At 42.9% G+C, this 17,968-nt stretch overlaps 1 protein-coding gene across 3 annotated transcripts in view; it reads left to right on the top strand.

The window, feature by feature from the left end:
* LOC115654776 (prosaposin-like) overlaps positions 1-17,569 on the top strand; it is a 45,929-nt gene extending 28,360 nt beyond the window's left edge. Inside the window, exons 5-14 of one of the 3 annotated variants that reach the window (XM_030569538.1) lie at positions 1,338-1,532; positions 3,242-3,385; positions 4,718-4,774; positions 8,654-8,770; positions 10,647-10,742; positions 11,273-11,456; positions 11,696-11,865; positions 13,744-13,824; positions 14,422-14,529; positions 16,016-17,569. In XM_030569538.1, coding sequence (XP_030425398.1) covers positions 1,338-1,532; positions 3,242-3,385; positions 4,718-4,774; positions 8,654-8,770; positions 10,647-10,742; positions 11,273-11,456; positions 11,696-11,865; positions 13,744-13,824; positions 14,422-14,529; positions 16,016-16,051 — 1,188 coding nt within the window. In that variant the 3' untranslated portion in view covers positions 16,052-17,569. Of the gene's footprint in view, positions 1-1,337; positions 1,533-3,241; positions 3,386-4,717; positions 4,775-8,653; positions 8,771-10,643; positions 10,743-11,272; positions 11,457-11,695; positions 11,866-13,743; positions 13,825-14,421; positions 14,530-16,015 lie in introns of all 3 variants that reach the window. The other 2 variants (XM_030569537.1, XM_030569539.1) reach the window with 2 other exon arrangements.
* Positions 17,570-17,968: the final 399 nt, after the last annotated feature.

The raw sequence follows: 17,968 nt of genomic DNA, 5'->3' as shown, positions 1-17,968 counted from the left end.
TTTGCTCCATTTTTGGCTTCTTAAGATGTATAAAGAGGTTCTGAAAAGGTTTTTACAAAACAAAATAACTTCTGCTTGTTTTTAACACTAGAAATATCAGGAGTGTCAAGGCGTTCTTTGATTTTGCAGTCATGTTGGAGGTCTCAGGAATGTAGATGTAGAACTTTCTATGGACCTTAGCTGGAGGGTAAAGGGGGGTGTTGAATTTTCCAAACTTCCTTCTCAAAGTAGTTCTCAGTCATTTAAGATTTTTAACAATCTGAAGAAACTCCCCCTCTCAGTTTATCAGGTTTCATGTCCTCGGTACTTGTGGTCACTATGTTCTCCAGCTACCATGGAGACTTCCAGGGTAGACAACACCAGCATTTCTAATATTAAAAAACAAATTTCCCAAGCCTCTTCATACATCACAATGAAGCAAAAAGGGGCACAAATGCCTCCTTTCCCTCATTGCAAGTTCCCTTTATGTGTTAGAGAGGTCACTTACCATTAGAGCAGGTCACAAAGTTTGGTGATGAAAAATGACCTTCTGTAGGAAATGGACATTTCTGATTTCTTCGACATCTTTAGTTTTTTTCCTCCAGTGAAACAAAAATGTTAATTTACTTTAATTTCAATTAGAAAATTTTCTTTTTTTATTTTCCAGCCTGCCCCACCCCCACAAGCCCCAGACAAAAATCCGTGAAACAAAAAAATTCAATTTTGTTTAGTTAAAAAAAAGCCACCAGAAAATTTAGTAAAATTTCAGATGACATTAATTTTTTGGTTCAAAAATTTTCATAGAAAATACTTGCTATATTTCTATCAGCCCACTGCAAGAGCAACACAGAGACCAGATGTCCTGACTCAAGTGAAAAGTCTTAAGTTAATTTTCCCTCTTTCTCCAGTGTTTATTTCTGCACAACAATTTGATGCCTGCACCAGCCTTTTCCCATTGTATGGTGTTTAAAAATTCATTTCCGTTCATCTTTAAAGCACTTAGCTTGGCTGGCTATATATCTTCTAGTTGTCACTTTTGATACAGAAGAAAGCCAGGGGGCTATATAGGACTGCCCCAGGACTACAAAGAAATAATGAAACAGGTTCCGATGTATGCAAGTGTGTGGGGGGGATTGCTAGGAGAAAATAAACCTTTCCATTCTGTAAACAATTTCCTTGCTGGGTATCTTAGCAACTGTTGCTTTGTTCACTTAAATTTTTGCTGCTCTGACTAAGTAGCAGGGATGGGTGCTGCTTTTTATTTGTATCTATCTCCTCACCCACGGTGCCAGGCTTACTTTGATTAGGACTGTGGATGTCCACGGAGTGATGACTTGGCCTTCCTTTGTTCTTTTTAGTCCAACCCTGACGTAGTATGCCGTGCCATCACCTTGTGCAAATCCATGGAGACTCATGAGGATGCTCTGAAGATTCAGAAGCCACAGCAGTCCACTGAGAAACTTGTGATAGACTTCCCTGAAATGGTGTCTCCCTTCCTTGCTAATGTCCCTCTTCTCCTTTACCCTCAGGACAAAATCCAGCAAGAGGCCTTGGTGAGGATGCAATATGGACAGATTAGCTTCCTCAGTTAATCAGCTGCACACAGAGGAAGCATGCTGTGTTCTTTTTCACTGTCACAATGCTTCTCAATAACACATACCAAACTGATTACACTTGGGAGCACAAATACATGGCTTTAGAATGCAAGAGAGCAGGAAGCCCACTCAGGTTTCAAGTTGCCAATTGGACTTCAGAAACATACTGGGCCAGTTCCTGAGCTGCTGTATATTGGCATAGCCTCACTGAAGGCAGTGGAGCCGCACTGATTGACGCTGGCTGAAATACTGTTCCAATTTTGGTTTAGAATGAACAGCAGCCCTCTGAATTAAAGGGATCTCTTCCCATCCCTTTGCAGTGGCCAGTGGTAGAGTATGAGACTCTCCACAAACAGACTTTAAAATGCACATTAGTGGGTATTTAAAAATAAATAAAATCAACAGCTAAGGTGGTGTCAATAATAGAGAAAATTAGCAACATTGCTGGTCATACAATAATTTGGATTGTTTAAGTAATGTTCTTTTGGGCAGAGATTGTCATTTACTATATGTTTATGCAGGGCCTAGCACAATGGTTGGTTTCTACATGCTGCCACCATACCAATGTTAAACAGTAACAATGTACTGATTAGCAAGTAACAAGTGACAGTTTGATTAGCTATGGGACCATTCCTGGCTTATGCTAATATTTTTTTACTCTTCCTCCTACACTGCTAGAACTTGTACCCTGCTTTCTGTCTCTGACTCTCTTATTCCCTCCCAATGTATAATTACACAGTACCTTTTACTAGCTCTTTTGTGTTGCACGTACCTCAATTTTTTATTATTCTGTTCACTCAAGTGTTATGCTCATTTGTGCTATCTAAAAATGATAGTCAGATACTAATTCTCAGTGCTCCCACTGGAATGAGGTGCAATATGCAGACAGCATGTGAAAGGTAAGATTCCACCCTATGCACAGAATGCTAGATGGAAGTCAGCAGTTTGTTAAAATCAGGAATGTCAGGGCTCAGCTGGCATGCCCCATATGTGCCCAGGCAAGGCAACAGTGGAATTTAAATTGGATAGGAGGGAAGCCTGGGAGAAGAGTCTATGTCTTACCTGAGTCTTCTGAGGGGGCTGTTTCTTGGAGAGAAACATGGGTTGAGCACAGGAGTGGAAGGTAGGAATGCTGAGTTTTAGAGTATGTCTACACTGCCACGTTACAGCGTGGCCATGGCAGTGCTGTGATGTGGGCAGTGTAGTCACGCTTTCCAGTGTAGTCAGAGCTCTCCTGGTGATTTAAAAAAAAAAATAAAATAACCACCCCAAAAGAGGGATGGTAGCTTTATTGCCGGGAGCATGGCTCCTGACGATAAAGCAGTGTCTATACTGGTGCTTTTCATTTGTCGCTCGGGGCATGTTTTTTCACACCCCGAATGACTAAAGTTTTAGCGCTGAAAGTGGCAGTGTAGACACAGCCTTAATGCTCTGACATGGCCTCTCTCTGTTTCCTGGACAAATGACTTAACCTCTCTGCCTTTCTTCACTTGTCAAATGGGATAATACCCACCTCCTTGTAGTGCTGTGAAGATTAGCTATGTTATAAAGAGCGTTGACAACAAAACTGCTGTGAATGCTTCCTCTGTTTGTAGTGAGGACATGGCCATGCACTAGTGGAGCTGCTGTGTGTTTTAATTTTTGGCTCTCCCCTTATCTTTCATCAGGAGGAAGGACATTTGTGTGGAGACTGTGTTCAGCTGGTTGCTGACATTCAGGAAAAAGCAAGAACCGGGCCTTTCTTCACTGAATCCTTAGTTGCTACTGCCAAGCAACTGTGTGAACACTTGGGACCTAACATGGCTGATGGGGTAACAGAATTTTGATTTCACTAAGATAATGGAACTGACTCCAGTAGTGGCCAGGGTGGTACTGAACAGCTGTTTGCTTGATAGAGGCCATGAGTGCTCTGCTCTGGAGTCTGTCTTCAGTCTGCATCCATTCCCATCCTGCTCTTCCATGTGGACAGAATGTGCGTGGCTAGATTTGTCCTTAATGAAAATGCTGAACAATGTCCCTGATGAAACATCTCTAAGGCCTCTGTCCTCTCCTCCTTCAAATCCTTCCTCCACCCATATCTGCCAAGATCCTGACAAGAAGTTAACCAATTAACATTAGCTAGGTTGAGGGCAAAACTGGGGAGATCTGAAAATGATTGGTTTTAAAAAAACTGTGTATACACTGACTGTGTGTTATCCCTCTCCACCATCCTGCCTGCTTGCTTATGTTCATAGATTGGGGCTCTCTGGGATAGAGGCTGTGCCTTCATGTGTAAGGACAGTGCCTTGCACAAGGTGCTACTGAAATACAAATAAATAATAATCCTGTTGAGAGTGATACCATGATACCATTTTATTTACTGAGCCAATTTATCAGACACAAGGCTTTGGGTTCTAAATGGTTAAGGCTGGGATCTTTAAAGGCATCTGAGGGAGCTAGTGCCCAACTTTTTTGGTCCTTAGTAAGAGATCAGTCAGTATTGGTGACTTGACTCCCATAGGCTCTGAAAGGTCTTGGATTCCTCTCCTTCTCCCTCCCCACTCTTAAAACATCGTCATTAGAATTATAGACTATCAGGGATGGAAGGGACCTCAGGAGGTCATCTAGTCCAAGCCCCTGCTCAAAACAGGGCCATTCCCCAGACAGATTTTTACCCCACGTCCCTAAATGGCCCCCTCAAGGATTGAACAATGTTCAAACCACTGAGCTCTCCCTCCCCCCCCATTTCATTGCTCTCCATGGAAAGCATCCAAAATGCTGGATATATTTTAGAGGGGAGTGGCAATTAATTCCAGAGCCAGATGAGGTAACGCTAGGGATTCTTTCAGAAGCTAGGCCCAAAATTGCAACATTACATGCTGAAGTTCAGCACTTCATTTCTGATCCCTCCTCCTTGTCCCCCTGCCCTGTGACTGTGTCTCTTCCACACTGTGCACTTCTGATAAGGTTTGAAAGGTAACACATAGAATAATCCAAAATACTACTCAAATTCAAAATGTACATTGAGGTCATGCTAGCTTCTGTGGGAACCATTGCTTTGAATTTTCCCACACTGTGTAATCTCCTTCCTAATGTGACATTAACAGTTATGTGTGGCAAGAATGGTTTGTTGGTATTTACTGGGATGTCTGTCTCTCCCACAGTGCAAGAGCTATGTTTCTGAATATTCAGAGTTTGCCATCCAGTTTATGATGCACATGGTAAGCTGAATATTATGTTAAATACATCTTCTTTAGATCTTTTCTATTCTTGGTGCTGGTTCTTCATCAGAGCTTGTTCTGGAAAAAGTTACCTTATTACCTTTAAACCTTCAGAATGAACCTTGGGGAATCCTAAGGCAGTGTGAAAACTACATGGTTAATGTCCTATGGATACTTTTAGGCCATGCAGGAATGCTAGTGGATTTTGGAAAGAATAACAGCTGAAAGTTTTTTATTTAGCAGGCTTAAAAAAAAAAAAATCTAGTTTTGCCACGGTCTCAATTCTAGGTAGCTCTGTCATTCTGGGTGCAGAAGGCACCCTCTTGTGTTGTCAGAGTTGCATCTAGTGTGGCTTTTAAATTTCCCCACTCTGTTGACTTCATCTCCTATGTTTTACACACTTTCAGCTCTCTAGGCCAATGGTAGGCACCCTATGGCACGGGTGCTGAAGGCGGCACGCAAGCTGATCTTCAGTGGCACTCACACTGCCCGGGTCCTGGCCACCGGTCCGAGGGGCTCTGCATTTTAATTTAATTTTAAATGAAGCTTCTTAAACATTTAAAAAACCTTATTTACTTTACATACAACAATAGTTTAGTTAGATATTATAGACTTATAGAAATAGACCTTCTAAAAATGTTAAAATGTATTACTGGCATGAGAAACCTTAAATCAGAGTGAATAAATGAAGATTTGGCACACCACTTCTGAAAGGTTGCCAACCCCTGCTCTAGGCAAACAGAGAGTTTCACACATGTACCTGAGTAAGTCCCTCCGAATAGAACAAATGATAAATGCAGCTGCTGTGGCACATCCCCCAAAATACTTCACAGCCTTGGAGGCTTTGAGGCAGCTGAAATCTGAATGTGGGTGATGTGGGTTGGATTGAAAGTTACGGAGAAAAGAAGAGAAACATGTCATGGCAGTGATGGTGAGGCCCTGCCGTCAGCTGCGAGATGAAAATTGTTGTTCAAAGTAACACTTTGCACTTGCACAGCATTTTCATCCAAGATCTCAAAGCACTCTAGAAAGGTGGGTAAGCATTATTATACCCATTGTAGAATTGGGGAAACTGAAGCATAGTGATTGACTTGCCCAGTGTCACTTTGAGTCAGTGGGGAACAGAACCCTACTTTGACTTTCATTCCAGCTCTAACTGCTAGACAGCAATGCTGCCTTTAAAGTAAAGAATGAATGAATGAATGAATAAATATATAATCCAGATTTTAAGTTTACTTGAACATAACCCTTTTCAAATTCAAAGGGATGTTATGAGGTCATTTGGGATTTGTTCTTTCAGTGCCATTTGGGGATGCGGAGACATTATTTTATATAGTAAGAAGAACATTCAAATATTTACATATTTGGTCCAATTAAATGTGGATTGTAACTAGTACTCAGGGGTAATATTTTAAGGTGAGGAAAAGAACACACTGAAAATCTTGGGTTTGCCCTCTGCAGTGCTCAGCTTCTGTCCTGAGTTAGTCTGACTGAGGGATGTCCTGTTTTAATTGCATGAACATTGGCTGTTCGCATGCTGGGAGCTAGTCTGGAATGGACAATGAAACCATTGCTTTACGTTTCTAATAAAGATGACTGGGATACAGGTGGACTGGTGGGGAGAGGTGGCTTCCTTAGCAGGTTCATTTTATTTGTGGAATTTCTATATGGATTTTGACCACTTGATTTATTTCTTCTGCATTTTAATTGTTGTTTCATCTTTTCTTTCAACAACCCTGCTTCTTCACTAGCAGAACAATAACTTATGTGTTAAACTTCCCTGCAGTGGTGCATTTCTTTTCGCTTTTCATCTAAAAGATTCATAGAAATGTAGGGTTGGAAGGGACCTTGAGAGGTCATGAAGTACAGCCTCCTGTGCTGAGACAGGACCAAAAGACTTAGACCATCCTTGACAGGGGTTTGTCCAACCTATTCTCAAACCCTCCAGTGACAGGGATTCCACAACCTCCCTACTCCAGAGCTTAACTCCCTCTTATAGTTGGACAGTTTTTTTCTAATATCTAACCTAAATTGCTCTTGCTGCAAAATAAGCCCGTTACTACTTGTCCTACCTTCAGCAGACAAGGAGAACAATTGATCCCTATTCTGTTTGTAACACCCCTTAACATATCTGAAGACTTATCAGGTCCTCCTCTGTCGTCTTTTCTCAAGACTAAACATGCCCAGTTTTTTAACCTTTCCTCACACATCAGGTTTTCTAAACCTTTTTTCAGTTTTGTTGTTCTCCTCTGGACTCTCACCAACTTGTCCACAGATTTCCGAAAGTGTGGCGCCAAGAATAGGACACAGTACTCCAGAGGAGGCCTCAGCAGTGCTGAGTAGAAGAGGACAGCTACCTACTGTGTCTTACATAGAACACTCCTGTTAATACACCCCAGAATGATATTAGCCTTTTTTGCAACTGCATCACATTGTTGACTCTCATTCAATTTATGATCCACTATAACCTTGGGATCCTCTCCAGCAGCACGACCACCTAGCCAGTTATTCCCCATTTTGTAGTTGTGCATTTGATTTTTCCTTCCTAAGTGTAGTTCAACTCTTGCTAATTAGTTGTAGGTGTGGTGTGACTGCAGTCAGGTTTGACAGATACAAGGGATGTTTGGAGGATTAGGGAGAGATCTCCTATGAGTAGGTCATGGTTCCTGCTCCTGGCACCTACTCCCACTCCCAGCCCAGTTGTCAGTTAAGATTTCAGCCTAACGATGAGAAGGCGAGCTGGGAAGCAGGTGTGAAGGCCTTCCTATGATAAAGGTGAGGACAGGGTAATCTCCCCGCTGGCTCCAATCAGTTCCTTGCTTTAACTCTGAAGTTAAGAAAGGCCCAGACTATAGCTGATTGAAATTTTCTGACTCTTTATTATTATTATTTTTTGGATGAAAAGTGCTGTTTTCCTGAAACGGAAATGTTTTGCTAAAACAGTTCCACTTCGACTTTTCAGTGAAAAATATTTGAAACGAATCAATTTTTTGTTTGGTTTGGAGTTGACATTTTTGTTTCACTTTTGTGTTTGAAAACGCTGACCAGCTCTCCTCTAGGGTAACTTTTGTAGGTCAGAGCAATAATATGGGTAGCATGAGAGTCTGAATTGAGAATTAAAAATGGGGCCTTTTTGTTTCATAACTAGTAATTTCCTGGGAGCCCTTGTGCTTGTTCTGCTCTCACTTACAAAGAAGAAATGAAGAATAACTCCATGGAACTTAATGGGGTTACACTGGGGCAAAACCAGGGTGAGAGTAGCATTATGCATCCGGTGTCTGTCATGGTGCAGCATGGGATCATGGTGCAGTGACATGGTGCTGCTGCTGCAGAATTAATTCTTGAAATGCTTATCCCAGTGTGTGACCCAGTGCTTAGCCATGTAGTCAGAAATTTGGCTACATCTTGGAGGTATTGCTTCTCTCTATGCTCAGTCTATGGAATCTGGGTAACTAGTCTATTATTTATCTGAGATTGCACAAGCTTCTCTATGACAAGGATGTCTTATACTTTGAGAAATAAGGTATTAATTGGGAGAATGCAGCAGGGATTGCACAGCTCTGCTGATGCACTGATGTGGGGTACTGAAAACAGACATTTTGCAAAGCTGCACATAGTACCTAAGAGCTAGCCTTAAATCCAGACTAGCTACAGATCCAGTGTCATCTTGAGGAAAGGAAATCTGATCAGATTGTTGGCCTGGTAACCTACCTTCAACCATCATTTCCTCCAAGAGTGTATAGAAACTACAGTTGCCAGGTGTATTTAAACCTTTATAAGACTGGTTTGGGTTGTCTCCTCCCTCTTTAGGGAATTCTTCATAGAGCCAATATAACCGCATAGAGCTTGTCCTTACTTGATTTGTGTGTCTCTCTCCAGCAACCAAAGGATATTTGTGGCATAGTTCGATTCTGTCCTTCCCTGAAATCTGGCCCCCTCCAGTCTCTGGGACCAGCTAAAGTGATGCATATGTCCAATATGAAGGAGCCTATGGAGGTAAAATGAGTCTTTAGCGCCCTCTACTGTTTTGCTGAAGAAAGAGCAAGGCTTGCGTATTACCCACATGAACTGGAGCAGGGGTTCTCAAGCTGGGGGGTCGTGAACCCTCAGGAGGCTGCGAGGTTATTATGTGGGGGTCACGATCTGTCAGCCTCCTCCCCCAAACCCTGCTTTAACTCCGGCTTTTGTAATAGTGTTAAATATAAAAAAGGTTTGCAGTGTGAAAGGGGTCACCAATACAAAAGGTTGAGAAGCACTAAACTGGAGGAAGGGTCATAGTCAGGCAATAAATACAGACTTCTATGTGTACTGAATCTGGTATAAAGTACCAATCTCACTGTTCTGGAGTTAGATTGCAAAACAGCTTCTCTTTGTAGAGGTGGTATGAAATGCAATACAGAACTAGGGCCTGATCAGGATTAGATCTGATCAAAACTTTCAAATTTTACAAATTTTGATCTTTGATTTGTTTTGCCAAAATGCTTTCACTTAACCCCCCCACACACACACACCTCCTTCCCCAGCTCTAGTCAGGACATCCCTTTCAGTTGCTTCAAACGTTATCTGTGATACACAATTCTACACCATCATCAGAGGAACTAGTCCCTAGTTAGGGCTAATCTCTTGTAAGGTTGAAATTTAGTCTGTCTGCAGTTGTCAGAACCCCAGAAGCACCTTTTTTTTAAATGTACAATGTTCACATGCACATAACTCAGTCAGATCAGCTTATATTTTAGAATCATAGAAAAGTAGGACTGGCAGGAACCTTGAGAAGTCATCTGGCCCAGCCCCCTGCACTGAAGCAGGACCAGGTAGCCTAAAACATCCCTGACATCCCAATGACGGACATTCCAGAGCCTCCTTTGGAATTCTCTTCCGGTACTTAACTATCCTTATAGCTAGAAAGTTTTCCCTAATATCTAACCTAAATCTCCTTTGCTGCAGATTAAGGCCATTACTACTTGTTCTACCCTCAGTGGACATGGAGAACAATTGATCACAGTCCTCTTTGTAACAGCCCTTAACATAATTAAAGACTGTTATCATGTCTCCTGAGCCTTCTCTTCTCTAGATTAAATGTACTCAGGTTTTTTAACCTTTCCTCATACACCAGGTTTTCTAAAGCTTTTATCATTTTTGTTGCTCTCCTCTGAACTCTCACCTATTTGTCCCCATCTTTCTTAAACTGTGGTGTCCAAAACTGGACACAGAACTCCCCCCGAGACCTCATTAGTGCTGAGCAGAGTGGGACAATTACCTCCCATGTCTTACAGATAACACTTCTGTTAACACACCCCGGTGTGCTATTAGCCTTTTTCACAACTGCATCGCATTGTTGAATCATATTCAGTTTGTGATCAACTATCATCCCCAGATCCATTTAAGCTGTATCGCCTACCCAGTTGTTCCCCATTTGTAGTGGTACATTTGATTTTCCCCTCCTATGTGTGGTACACCGGACCCCCGCTAGAATGTGGGTTTTGGATCCATGCACAGTCCCGCATTAACGCAGGAACTGCATTATAGTGGGGACCGCATTACTATGGATTCCAGTGATGATAATTAAATTTGGGATCTATGCGCAGTCCCGCCCTATAACCGAATTCGTGTTATATGGATGCATGTTCTAGCGAGGGTCCACTGTACTTTACACTTGTCTGTTTTGAATTTCATCCTGTTGATGCAAGATTAATTCTCCTATTTATCTTTAGAGAGATTTCAGTGCAAAAGCAGTGTCTTTCAGATCACTGGGGAATACACCATATAGAATTTAATAGGGATGAAAGCAATAAGATTCGCTAGAAATGACTGTATCTCCCACCCCATATCATTGTTGTTTTACGTGAACATTCTGTTGTGCTGTAATAAGCAGGAAAACCTGGGACCAGAAAATAAAACTCCCCTGTGCGGGATGTGTGAGATTGCGGTAAAGGCAGCAGAAAGCCTGCTGAACAACAACATGACAGAGGTATGTGGCCTTTTGTTCAGTGATGCAGAGCTTGCATAGACTATTTATGAGTGCAGCTCCCAGCTTGGAGCATGTCCTGCTGCTGCTAGGGGAGTGCAAATAGGATGACCAGTCAGCAAATGTGAAAAATCTGGACGAGATAAGAAAAAGACCCAAAAATCAGGACTGTTTCTATAAAATCGGGACATATGGTCACCCTAGGTGCAAGAAAGTTGCTATGTAGCCCTGGCAACAGCCCTAATTGTGCCCTGTATTCTTATTTCCATTGTTTAGGGGTTAGGGGGAGAGGGAATTCTGTGAATGGCTAAATGCTGCTTGCAAGCTCCTCCCAAGACTTGGTGTGGGACAGGCCTTGGCTTAGACACTTTTTAGGGTTAGTGGGTGAATCAACACAATAAAACACTTGTCTGCAGCAGAGGGAAGGATAGCACATAAGCTAGATCTCAATCTGCCCCCTACTGAGGTACTATAGAGGATAGATGGCATAGATTTATTCTCTTCTCCTGACACCTGCTGCTTTTGTTTTCCAGGAGCAAATAGTCCATGAAATGGAGAAAGTCTGCTACATGCTACCTCATGGTGTCTTAGGGCAGTGTAAGGACTTTGTGGATTCCTATGGCAAGGCTGTCATCGTCATGTTGTTGGAAGCAACTAATCCCGAAGTTGTATGCATCATGCTGAAATGCTGCCCCAAGAATAGCCCTTCACACACTGGTAAGCTCTGGGTGACCAGTATCCTGTCCAAAGCATGCTTGTTTCCTTGTGAAGAGTCCAATCTATGGATATATATATATATGGCACTAGTGCAGTATTCATCTGAGGCCCCTTGCTGGGGTTGGAGGAAAGGAACCTTTCACTGGTTCCTAGGTCTGAGACTAGAGCACACTAAGCAGCTGAGAACTCTCACTAGAAAGCTGGATATCTAACATTCTAATGTTCTGTGTGTCTCCTAGAGAGAAGTGCTCTGGAGCCGTTACTGGTAAATGCTGGCGAGTTCTGCAATGTGTGTCAGATTGTTGTGACTTATATTGACAACGAGCTGGAGGAGAACGAGACACAGGCTGAAATTGGGACTCTGCTTGTGAAGGGCTGTCATTTACTGCCAAAACCCTTGACAGACCAGGTAACTGCAAGTAGCTGCTGTGGAGATGGAAGATCAGATGTCCCCTACCCAGCTGGCTAAAACATACATCTTGTGCCCCAGTGGCTCTCAACCTTTCCAAACAGCTGTTCCCCTTTCAGGAGTCTGATTTGTCTTGCGTATCCTCTAGTTTCACCTCACTTAAAAACTACTTGCTTACAAAATCAGGCATAAAAATACAGAAGTGTCACAGTGTCACGTCTGTTAGTCTATAAGGTGCCACAGGATTCTTTGCTGCTTTTACAGAAGTGTCACAGCACACTATTACTGAAAAATTGCTCACTGTCTCATTTTTGCCATATAATTATGAAATAAATCAATTGGAATATAAATATTGTACTTTCATTTCAGTGTATAGAATATAGGGCAGTATAAACAAGTCATTGTCTGTATGAAATTTTAGTTTGTACTGACTTTGCTAGTGCCTTTTAGGTAGCCTGTTGTAAAAGTAGGCAAATATCTAGATGAGTTGATGTACCCCCTAGAAGACCTCTTCGTGCCCCCAGGGGTATTTGTACCGCTGGTTGAGAACCACTGTTGTACCCCATCCACAATGCCTGTCACATATCTGCTGCTTCTCCCCTCCTCCTTGATGCTTTACACCTATATATATTAGATTATATTTTCTAAAATCCAACTGGGAACAAATTCACATGCTCCGAGGCTGGGCATTAATATCTGAGTGTTCGCAGTGGCTTCTGTGTTTGAAATGGCTGACTGCCTCCATCTCCAGCAGATGATGTTTGGAGAATCATGAAAAGGTTCATGGGCTGGTGACTCTGCTTTGAAACTGGCCAGTGCAGCTGAGACTCTGGAATGTATATTAGTTCTTAGTCCCTGCTGGGATTTCTCTCCTCTTACTCAGCACCAAATAATATAGACTTTCTTTTTGTTCAAAATAAACTGCATGAGTACAGAGCAAGTTGATCTCTGGCAGATCAGATGGCGGCGCCTGTCCCTGGATATGTGGCAGCCTGTCTCCCACTCAGAATCAGAGCGTAATACAAAATGGACAAATGTATAAAGCCACCTAGTCCAGCATCACAGCAGAACTGTTCTAGAGATAGACTTCTCATGTGCTAACTCAGGTGTACGTCGTCATGCCCCAGAAATGTATCATATACTGTCCTGTATTGGCATCGCACCATATCTGAGCTGTTCAGTCATTTGCAATAACAGTCAGAGAGACGTGTGGAGGAGTTTCAAACCCTTCTCTTGAGGGTTAAAGGAGTTGGTGCCTGTCCCATCCTGAGCTGTCAGCAGTCTAAAAATCCACCTTTATGTAGCAATTCGAGTTTGTGGATCCTTTGGCTGTCTGCTGTCTGGGTAAAAGCTGTCATGGCTGCAATCTTGGTGCCGCACTGTTACGTCTGTGGGGGAAAAGTCATACCGGAACTACAGACTAGCTGCCTAAGAGCATTTGGCTGCCTCAATACTTTGGCACTGCTGCTGAGAGTAACTGACACATTCATAGCATGTGAGTGCAGGGCAGGGCAGAGCCACCTTTTGGCCAGCTCCTGCATAAGATTGCAAGTCTTTGTGTTTCAGCATAAGGTCATAGGAGCTTCCTCCCCTTCTCCTACCTGCCTCACTGCATACAGAGTGTGTGGTGGGGAAGGAGGGGAAGCAATAGCTTGTACATTTCCTGGGCAATTTTCCTGACCTGTAGTAATGCACTGCACATTTCTAAAGGACTGAACTACTCTCCCTAAGCACGTCCTCCCCAATCTCAATGGAAACATGTTCATCTATAAAGCACAAGACAATCTGGGGTTCCCCTGTTTGAATTAGGGTACTTTGTCTTCATCTCGTGGTGGTCTAGCAGAGCATTCAGCGTCATGTCATCTCTTCTTGTTATAGTGTGATGAGATTGTGCTGCAGTATGAACCAGAAGCCCTACGACTCCTGGTACAGATATTGGATCCTTCTTTTGTGTGCACTGTAAGTTGTTCCACTGGCATATGTGATGGAGGAAGTATACTATCAGTTTAGCTGTCCAACTGCATGGTCTCATGAAAGGGTAGCTGTTCATAGACTATTGGGTTTTTTGCCAGGAAAGAAGAAATAGATTTACAGTATTTACCTTTTGCAAAGATTAAACATGCAAATCAATATTCTCTTCCCTGCCTTGTGATTCAAATGCAGGAAATGTAACTGCCATGTAATGCAGTGTGAGGTGCGTGTCCCTGCTTCAAATGGGATCTTCAATATTAGATCCACAAATGTGTAGCCAGCTTAGAAGCTGAAATTGTCTAGAGTCTGAAATTTGGAGTCCCCTCAAGGGGCTTCTCACAAGTCTGTTCATTCAGCTACAGACCCAACTGTCTACAGCAGTCTAGCACTGTGGTGTTGGAAACTCCCAGCACTGCCTCTGCTTTGTCTACACACTCCAACTCCCACTGGAGATAGTCATTGCTGTGCAGGAGGCACAGAATCATGGGGGGAGGTCAGGTCAGGAAGAAGTGAGATCACTGATGTCAATGGTAATCAGGAAAACATAACTGTACCTTTTGTTCTCTCTCTCCTTTCACTGAACAGAAAATAGGAGCTTGTGTATCATCCAAAGAGGATCTCATGGGTGAAGATCCATGTGTGTGGGGCCCAAGCTACTGGTGTAAGAACATGGAGACTGCAACTCAATGCAATGTAAGTCACCAGAGATTCCTCTGGAGGAGAGAGTCTGAGATGCCATTAAATTAATGGGCAACAAACTAAAGTCCTTCAAAAATATTGAACCTGATTCTCCTTTTGCTTATGCTGGCCTAAATGAGGAGTAACTCCATTGAATGAAGTGGATTACCATCATTGTAATGTTGGTGTAAATGAGAGGAGAATCAGGCCACATTTGTGAGAAAGAACTACAAATGCCTGACCTCTGGTTTTTGGGAAAGGGAGGTTTACCTGCAGGGACAGCTCTAGCTTTTTTGCCGCCCCAAGCACGGCAGGCAGGCTGCCTTCGGGAGGCTTGCCTGCAGGAGGTCCGCCGGTCCTGCTGCTTTGGTGTACCCGCTGCCGAATTGCCACTGAAACCGTGGGACCGGCGGACCTCCCGCAGGCAAGCCACCGAAGGCTGCCTGACTGCCGCCCTCACAGAGACCAGCAGGGCACCTCCCATGGCTTGCCGCCCCAGGCGTGCGCTTGGAGTGCTGGTGCCTGGAGCTGCCACTGTTTACCTGGTGGGAATAGAAGCTCGTCAGCTCTTGCTTACCTCTCAGGTCCATTCAGAAGAAGTGTAACATGGCCAGCTTAATTGTAAGTGTTCTAACAGTGGCAAAGAATTAGATGTTCTACTGGAGTGACCATCCTGTGCTGGCAGTGAGATTCACCTAATGGGACTCTTCTGTCTCTAAAACCTGAGGCTTCACTGTTAACAATTCACTAGTGCAATTTTGAACAGCTGACTCTGAGCTGATAGGCTCAGAAGCTGTAACCAGCCTACTCGAATGCTTTTTAACCCCTTGGATGCCAGGAAACTAAAAGTATTTTGGAGAAATCCACAAATGCTAATGCAGAGGAGTTAGATTAGTTTTGACTATGAGACTAAAAATACATCCTAAAGGAATGAGATCAGCTGGGAAGAAGGTTGGTCACATCCATAGATGAAATAGAAGGAGCTAGATTAGCCCACGTCTGGCTTGGTCATTTCCTCTAGAACTTGAACTCTTACCTGTCTAAAGGACAGTCCATAATATAAAGCATTTTAATGACCTGTGACAATTATCTGGCTCTTCCCAGAAAAAAGCAAGGGTGGAGGTTTTATGGAGAAGAAAGTTTTGCCCTGCCCCAACCAGGGTCGGGAGTACTGGGTGAGGTAGCCTGACAAGTTAATGCTGCAGATCCACAAGCCTCTCTTCTTCACTGGCTAGGTAGAAAGTCTCACAGTTACTGAGTACTTGTGTGGTCAAGTCTCTACTCTTTTCCCATGGTCCACTCTCATATTGGATGACTGTTTCAGTCACAGAATGGTTGCTGGTGCATACAGATACCTATATAATCTGCTAATTTAATATCAGTTTGCCCTTAAATCCTGAATGGTGCTGGTGCTCCAAGCTGTTTGTGCAAATTGACGCCGGCTATGTTCTAATATGACAATACAGGCCTCTTTTTCACACCCCCTTCCTCTTTGTCCTAGGCTGTTGAGCACTGCAGACGTCATATATGGTATTAGAAGAAACCTTTCCAGCTGAAAATGTTTGCCATGGTTTTGATTAAGCATCCTGGATTTGTTTGGGTGGGGATGGGTGAGATGTCCAGGTCAGTTCAAGAACTGTCTCTCTCCTCTCCCTTCTGAAGGTCTTGTGCCTTCAGGTTTGTTCGCAGTGCTGCTGCCATTTAGGGAACTCCTCTACAATGCTGACTCAACAAAAGCCTTACAACTGTACCGTTCTTTGTGCATTTGGAGCAGAGGGGTTGTTGGGTGGGGAGTGGTGTAGCGTGGGGTTTGTTGTATTGTGAATTAACCGCCTTGTGTCTAATTGTAAAATAAATAAACCAGAATAGGCTAACTAAACTGAAATTTCATGGTCGGTTGGTTTTGACTTTCCTGCAGTGTTCTTGAGCACTCTGCCCTTACTTCGAGCAAGACAATAAAGGCTCAGATTTTTAAAGCAGTCTGAGAGATTTAGGGATTGCAAGTGAATGTGATCTGGGCCTCTCAATTCCTTGGGTTTATTTAAACATCCCACCCTAAATTTTACTGACTTGTAAGTGAAGAGTAGAACTGCCTTTTTGAAATGTTTCTTGTATAATCCAGAGAAGGAAGGCTTGGTGTTTGACTCCACTCGAAACTAGAAATAAGTTTTTTAAGAGCCAGATCCTCATCTGGTGTAAATTGGTATAGCTCAACTGAAGTCAGTGAACAATGCTGATTTTTACCAGTGGAGGATCTGGTCCTAAGTGCCTTGTCATCGTAGCAAAGAAAAGGGCAATATAAAAGCACAGCTTGTGTGGTAAGAGCTGCAGAAGCTGTCTCAATGTGGACATGTTCGTGTTTTGTTGGGGGTGCTTTTGGGTAGACATCTTAGGAAACTAACTTGATTAAATTTAACTGTAATTCTTACCTTTCCATTACTTTCTCTGGTGGTACAGCCTCGATATTGGGGTTTTTTAAAGTGGAATGAGATACAAAACCATGATGTATAGCTTTTCTGTTGGAATTAGTACAGGATCCGAAAGTACTTCGTGTTCAAAAAGCATAGAAAGATACAAAGCAGCTGCAGTTTTTCACTCCGTGTGATGAAAGTTTGTAGTGGCTACCAAAGCATCTGTTTTTCCCTGTGCATCAGGGGGGAGAACATCCAGCTCTCCTTAGCTGTCCTCATTATCTTTCCCCTAGCATTACTGGCTGCATGACATTCACCCTGATAGCGCAGCCTCATGTCTATTAAACTAGACCCCAGCCCCAATCCTGGTCTCACTGAAGTCAGTGAGGTTTTAAAATGTTCCTCCTTCTTGTGAGGAATGATTGGGCAAGGATGCTCCTTCAAGTCATTCAGAGTCTATTATGGCAAGCTCAGTATAAATACCTATATAGAGCTTATTTGTGAGAGGAGCCATTTTAACTCAGCAGGCAGAACTCTTGATCTTCCCTTCTGCCTGGCTATAGATGTGAGGGGAAAACGTGCAGCTGCTTTCAACAGAACATGGTCTTAATGGTGCATGAAAGCTTCTGTAATTAAAAATAAAGACTTCCTGTAAACCTGACATCTTTGTGCTTTTTCCCTTTGTACATAGTAGTTCTTGAAGTTTGTCACTGGCTTTCATGGGTGGGTGATCCATCCATTATACACCCTTCTGCTGTAAGTCCTCATTATCATCTGAATTTAGATAAAGGTCAGATCATCCCATAAACTCCTAAAGGCTGAATGTGTTTGTTATACAGGTGGCTTGAACATGAAGGGTGTGTGTTCTGCTGCTTGGCAGCAAATCTGCATGGACATAGGGTAGCACTGACCCCAGGGTGTTGCTCCAAAAAGGGTAGACTGTTGAATACATACAGTTGGCCAACAATCCAGTAAAGAAACATTTCTAACTTGGTTAGAGATCAAAACTAACTTTAACTTAACATGGTACCAGTACTTTTGAG

Source organism: Gopherus evgoodei, chromosome 7 (genome assembly GCF_007399415.2).
Source record: "Gopherus evgoodei ecotype Sinaloan lineage chromosome 7, rGopEvg1_v1.p, whole genome shotgun sequence".
NCBI classification, from domain to species: Eukaryota; Metazoa; Chordata; order Testudines; family Testudinidae; genus Gopherus; species Gopherus evgoodei.
This window is presented reverse-complemented; position numbering and strand designations above follow the sequence as displayed.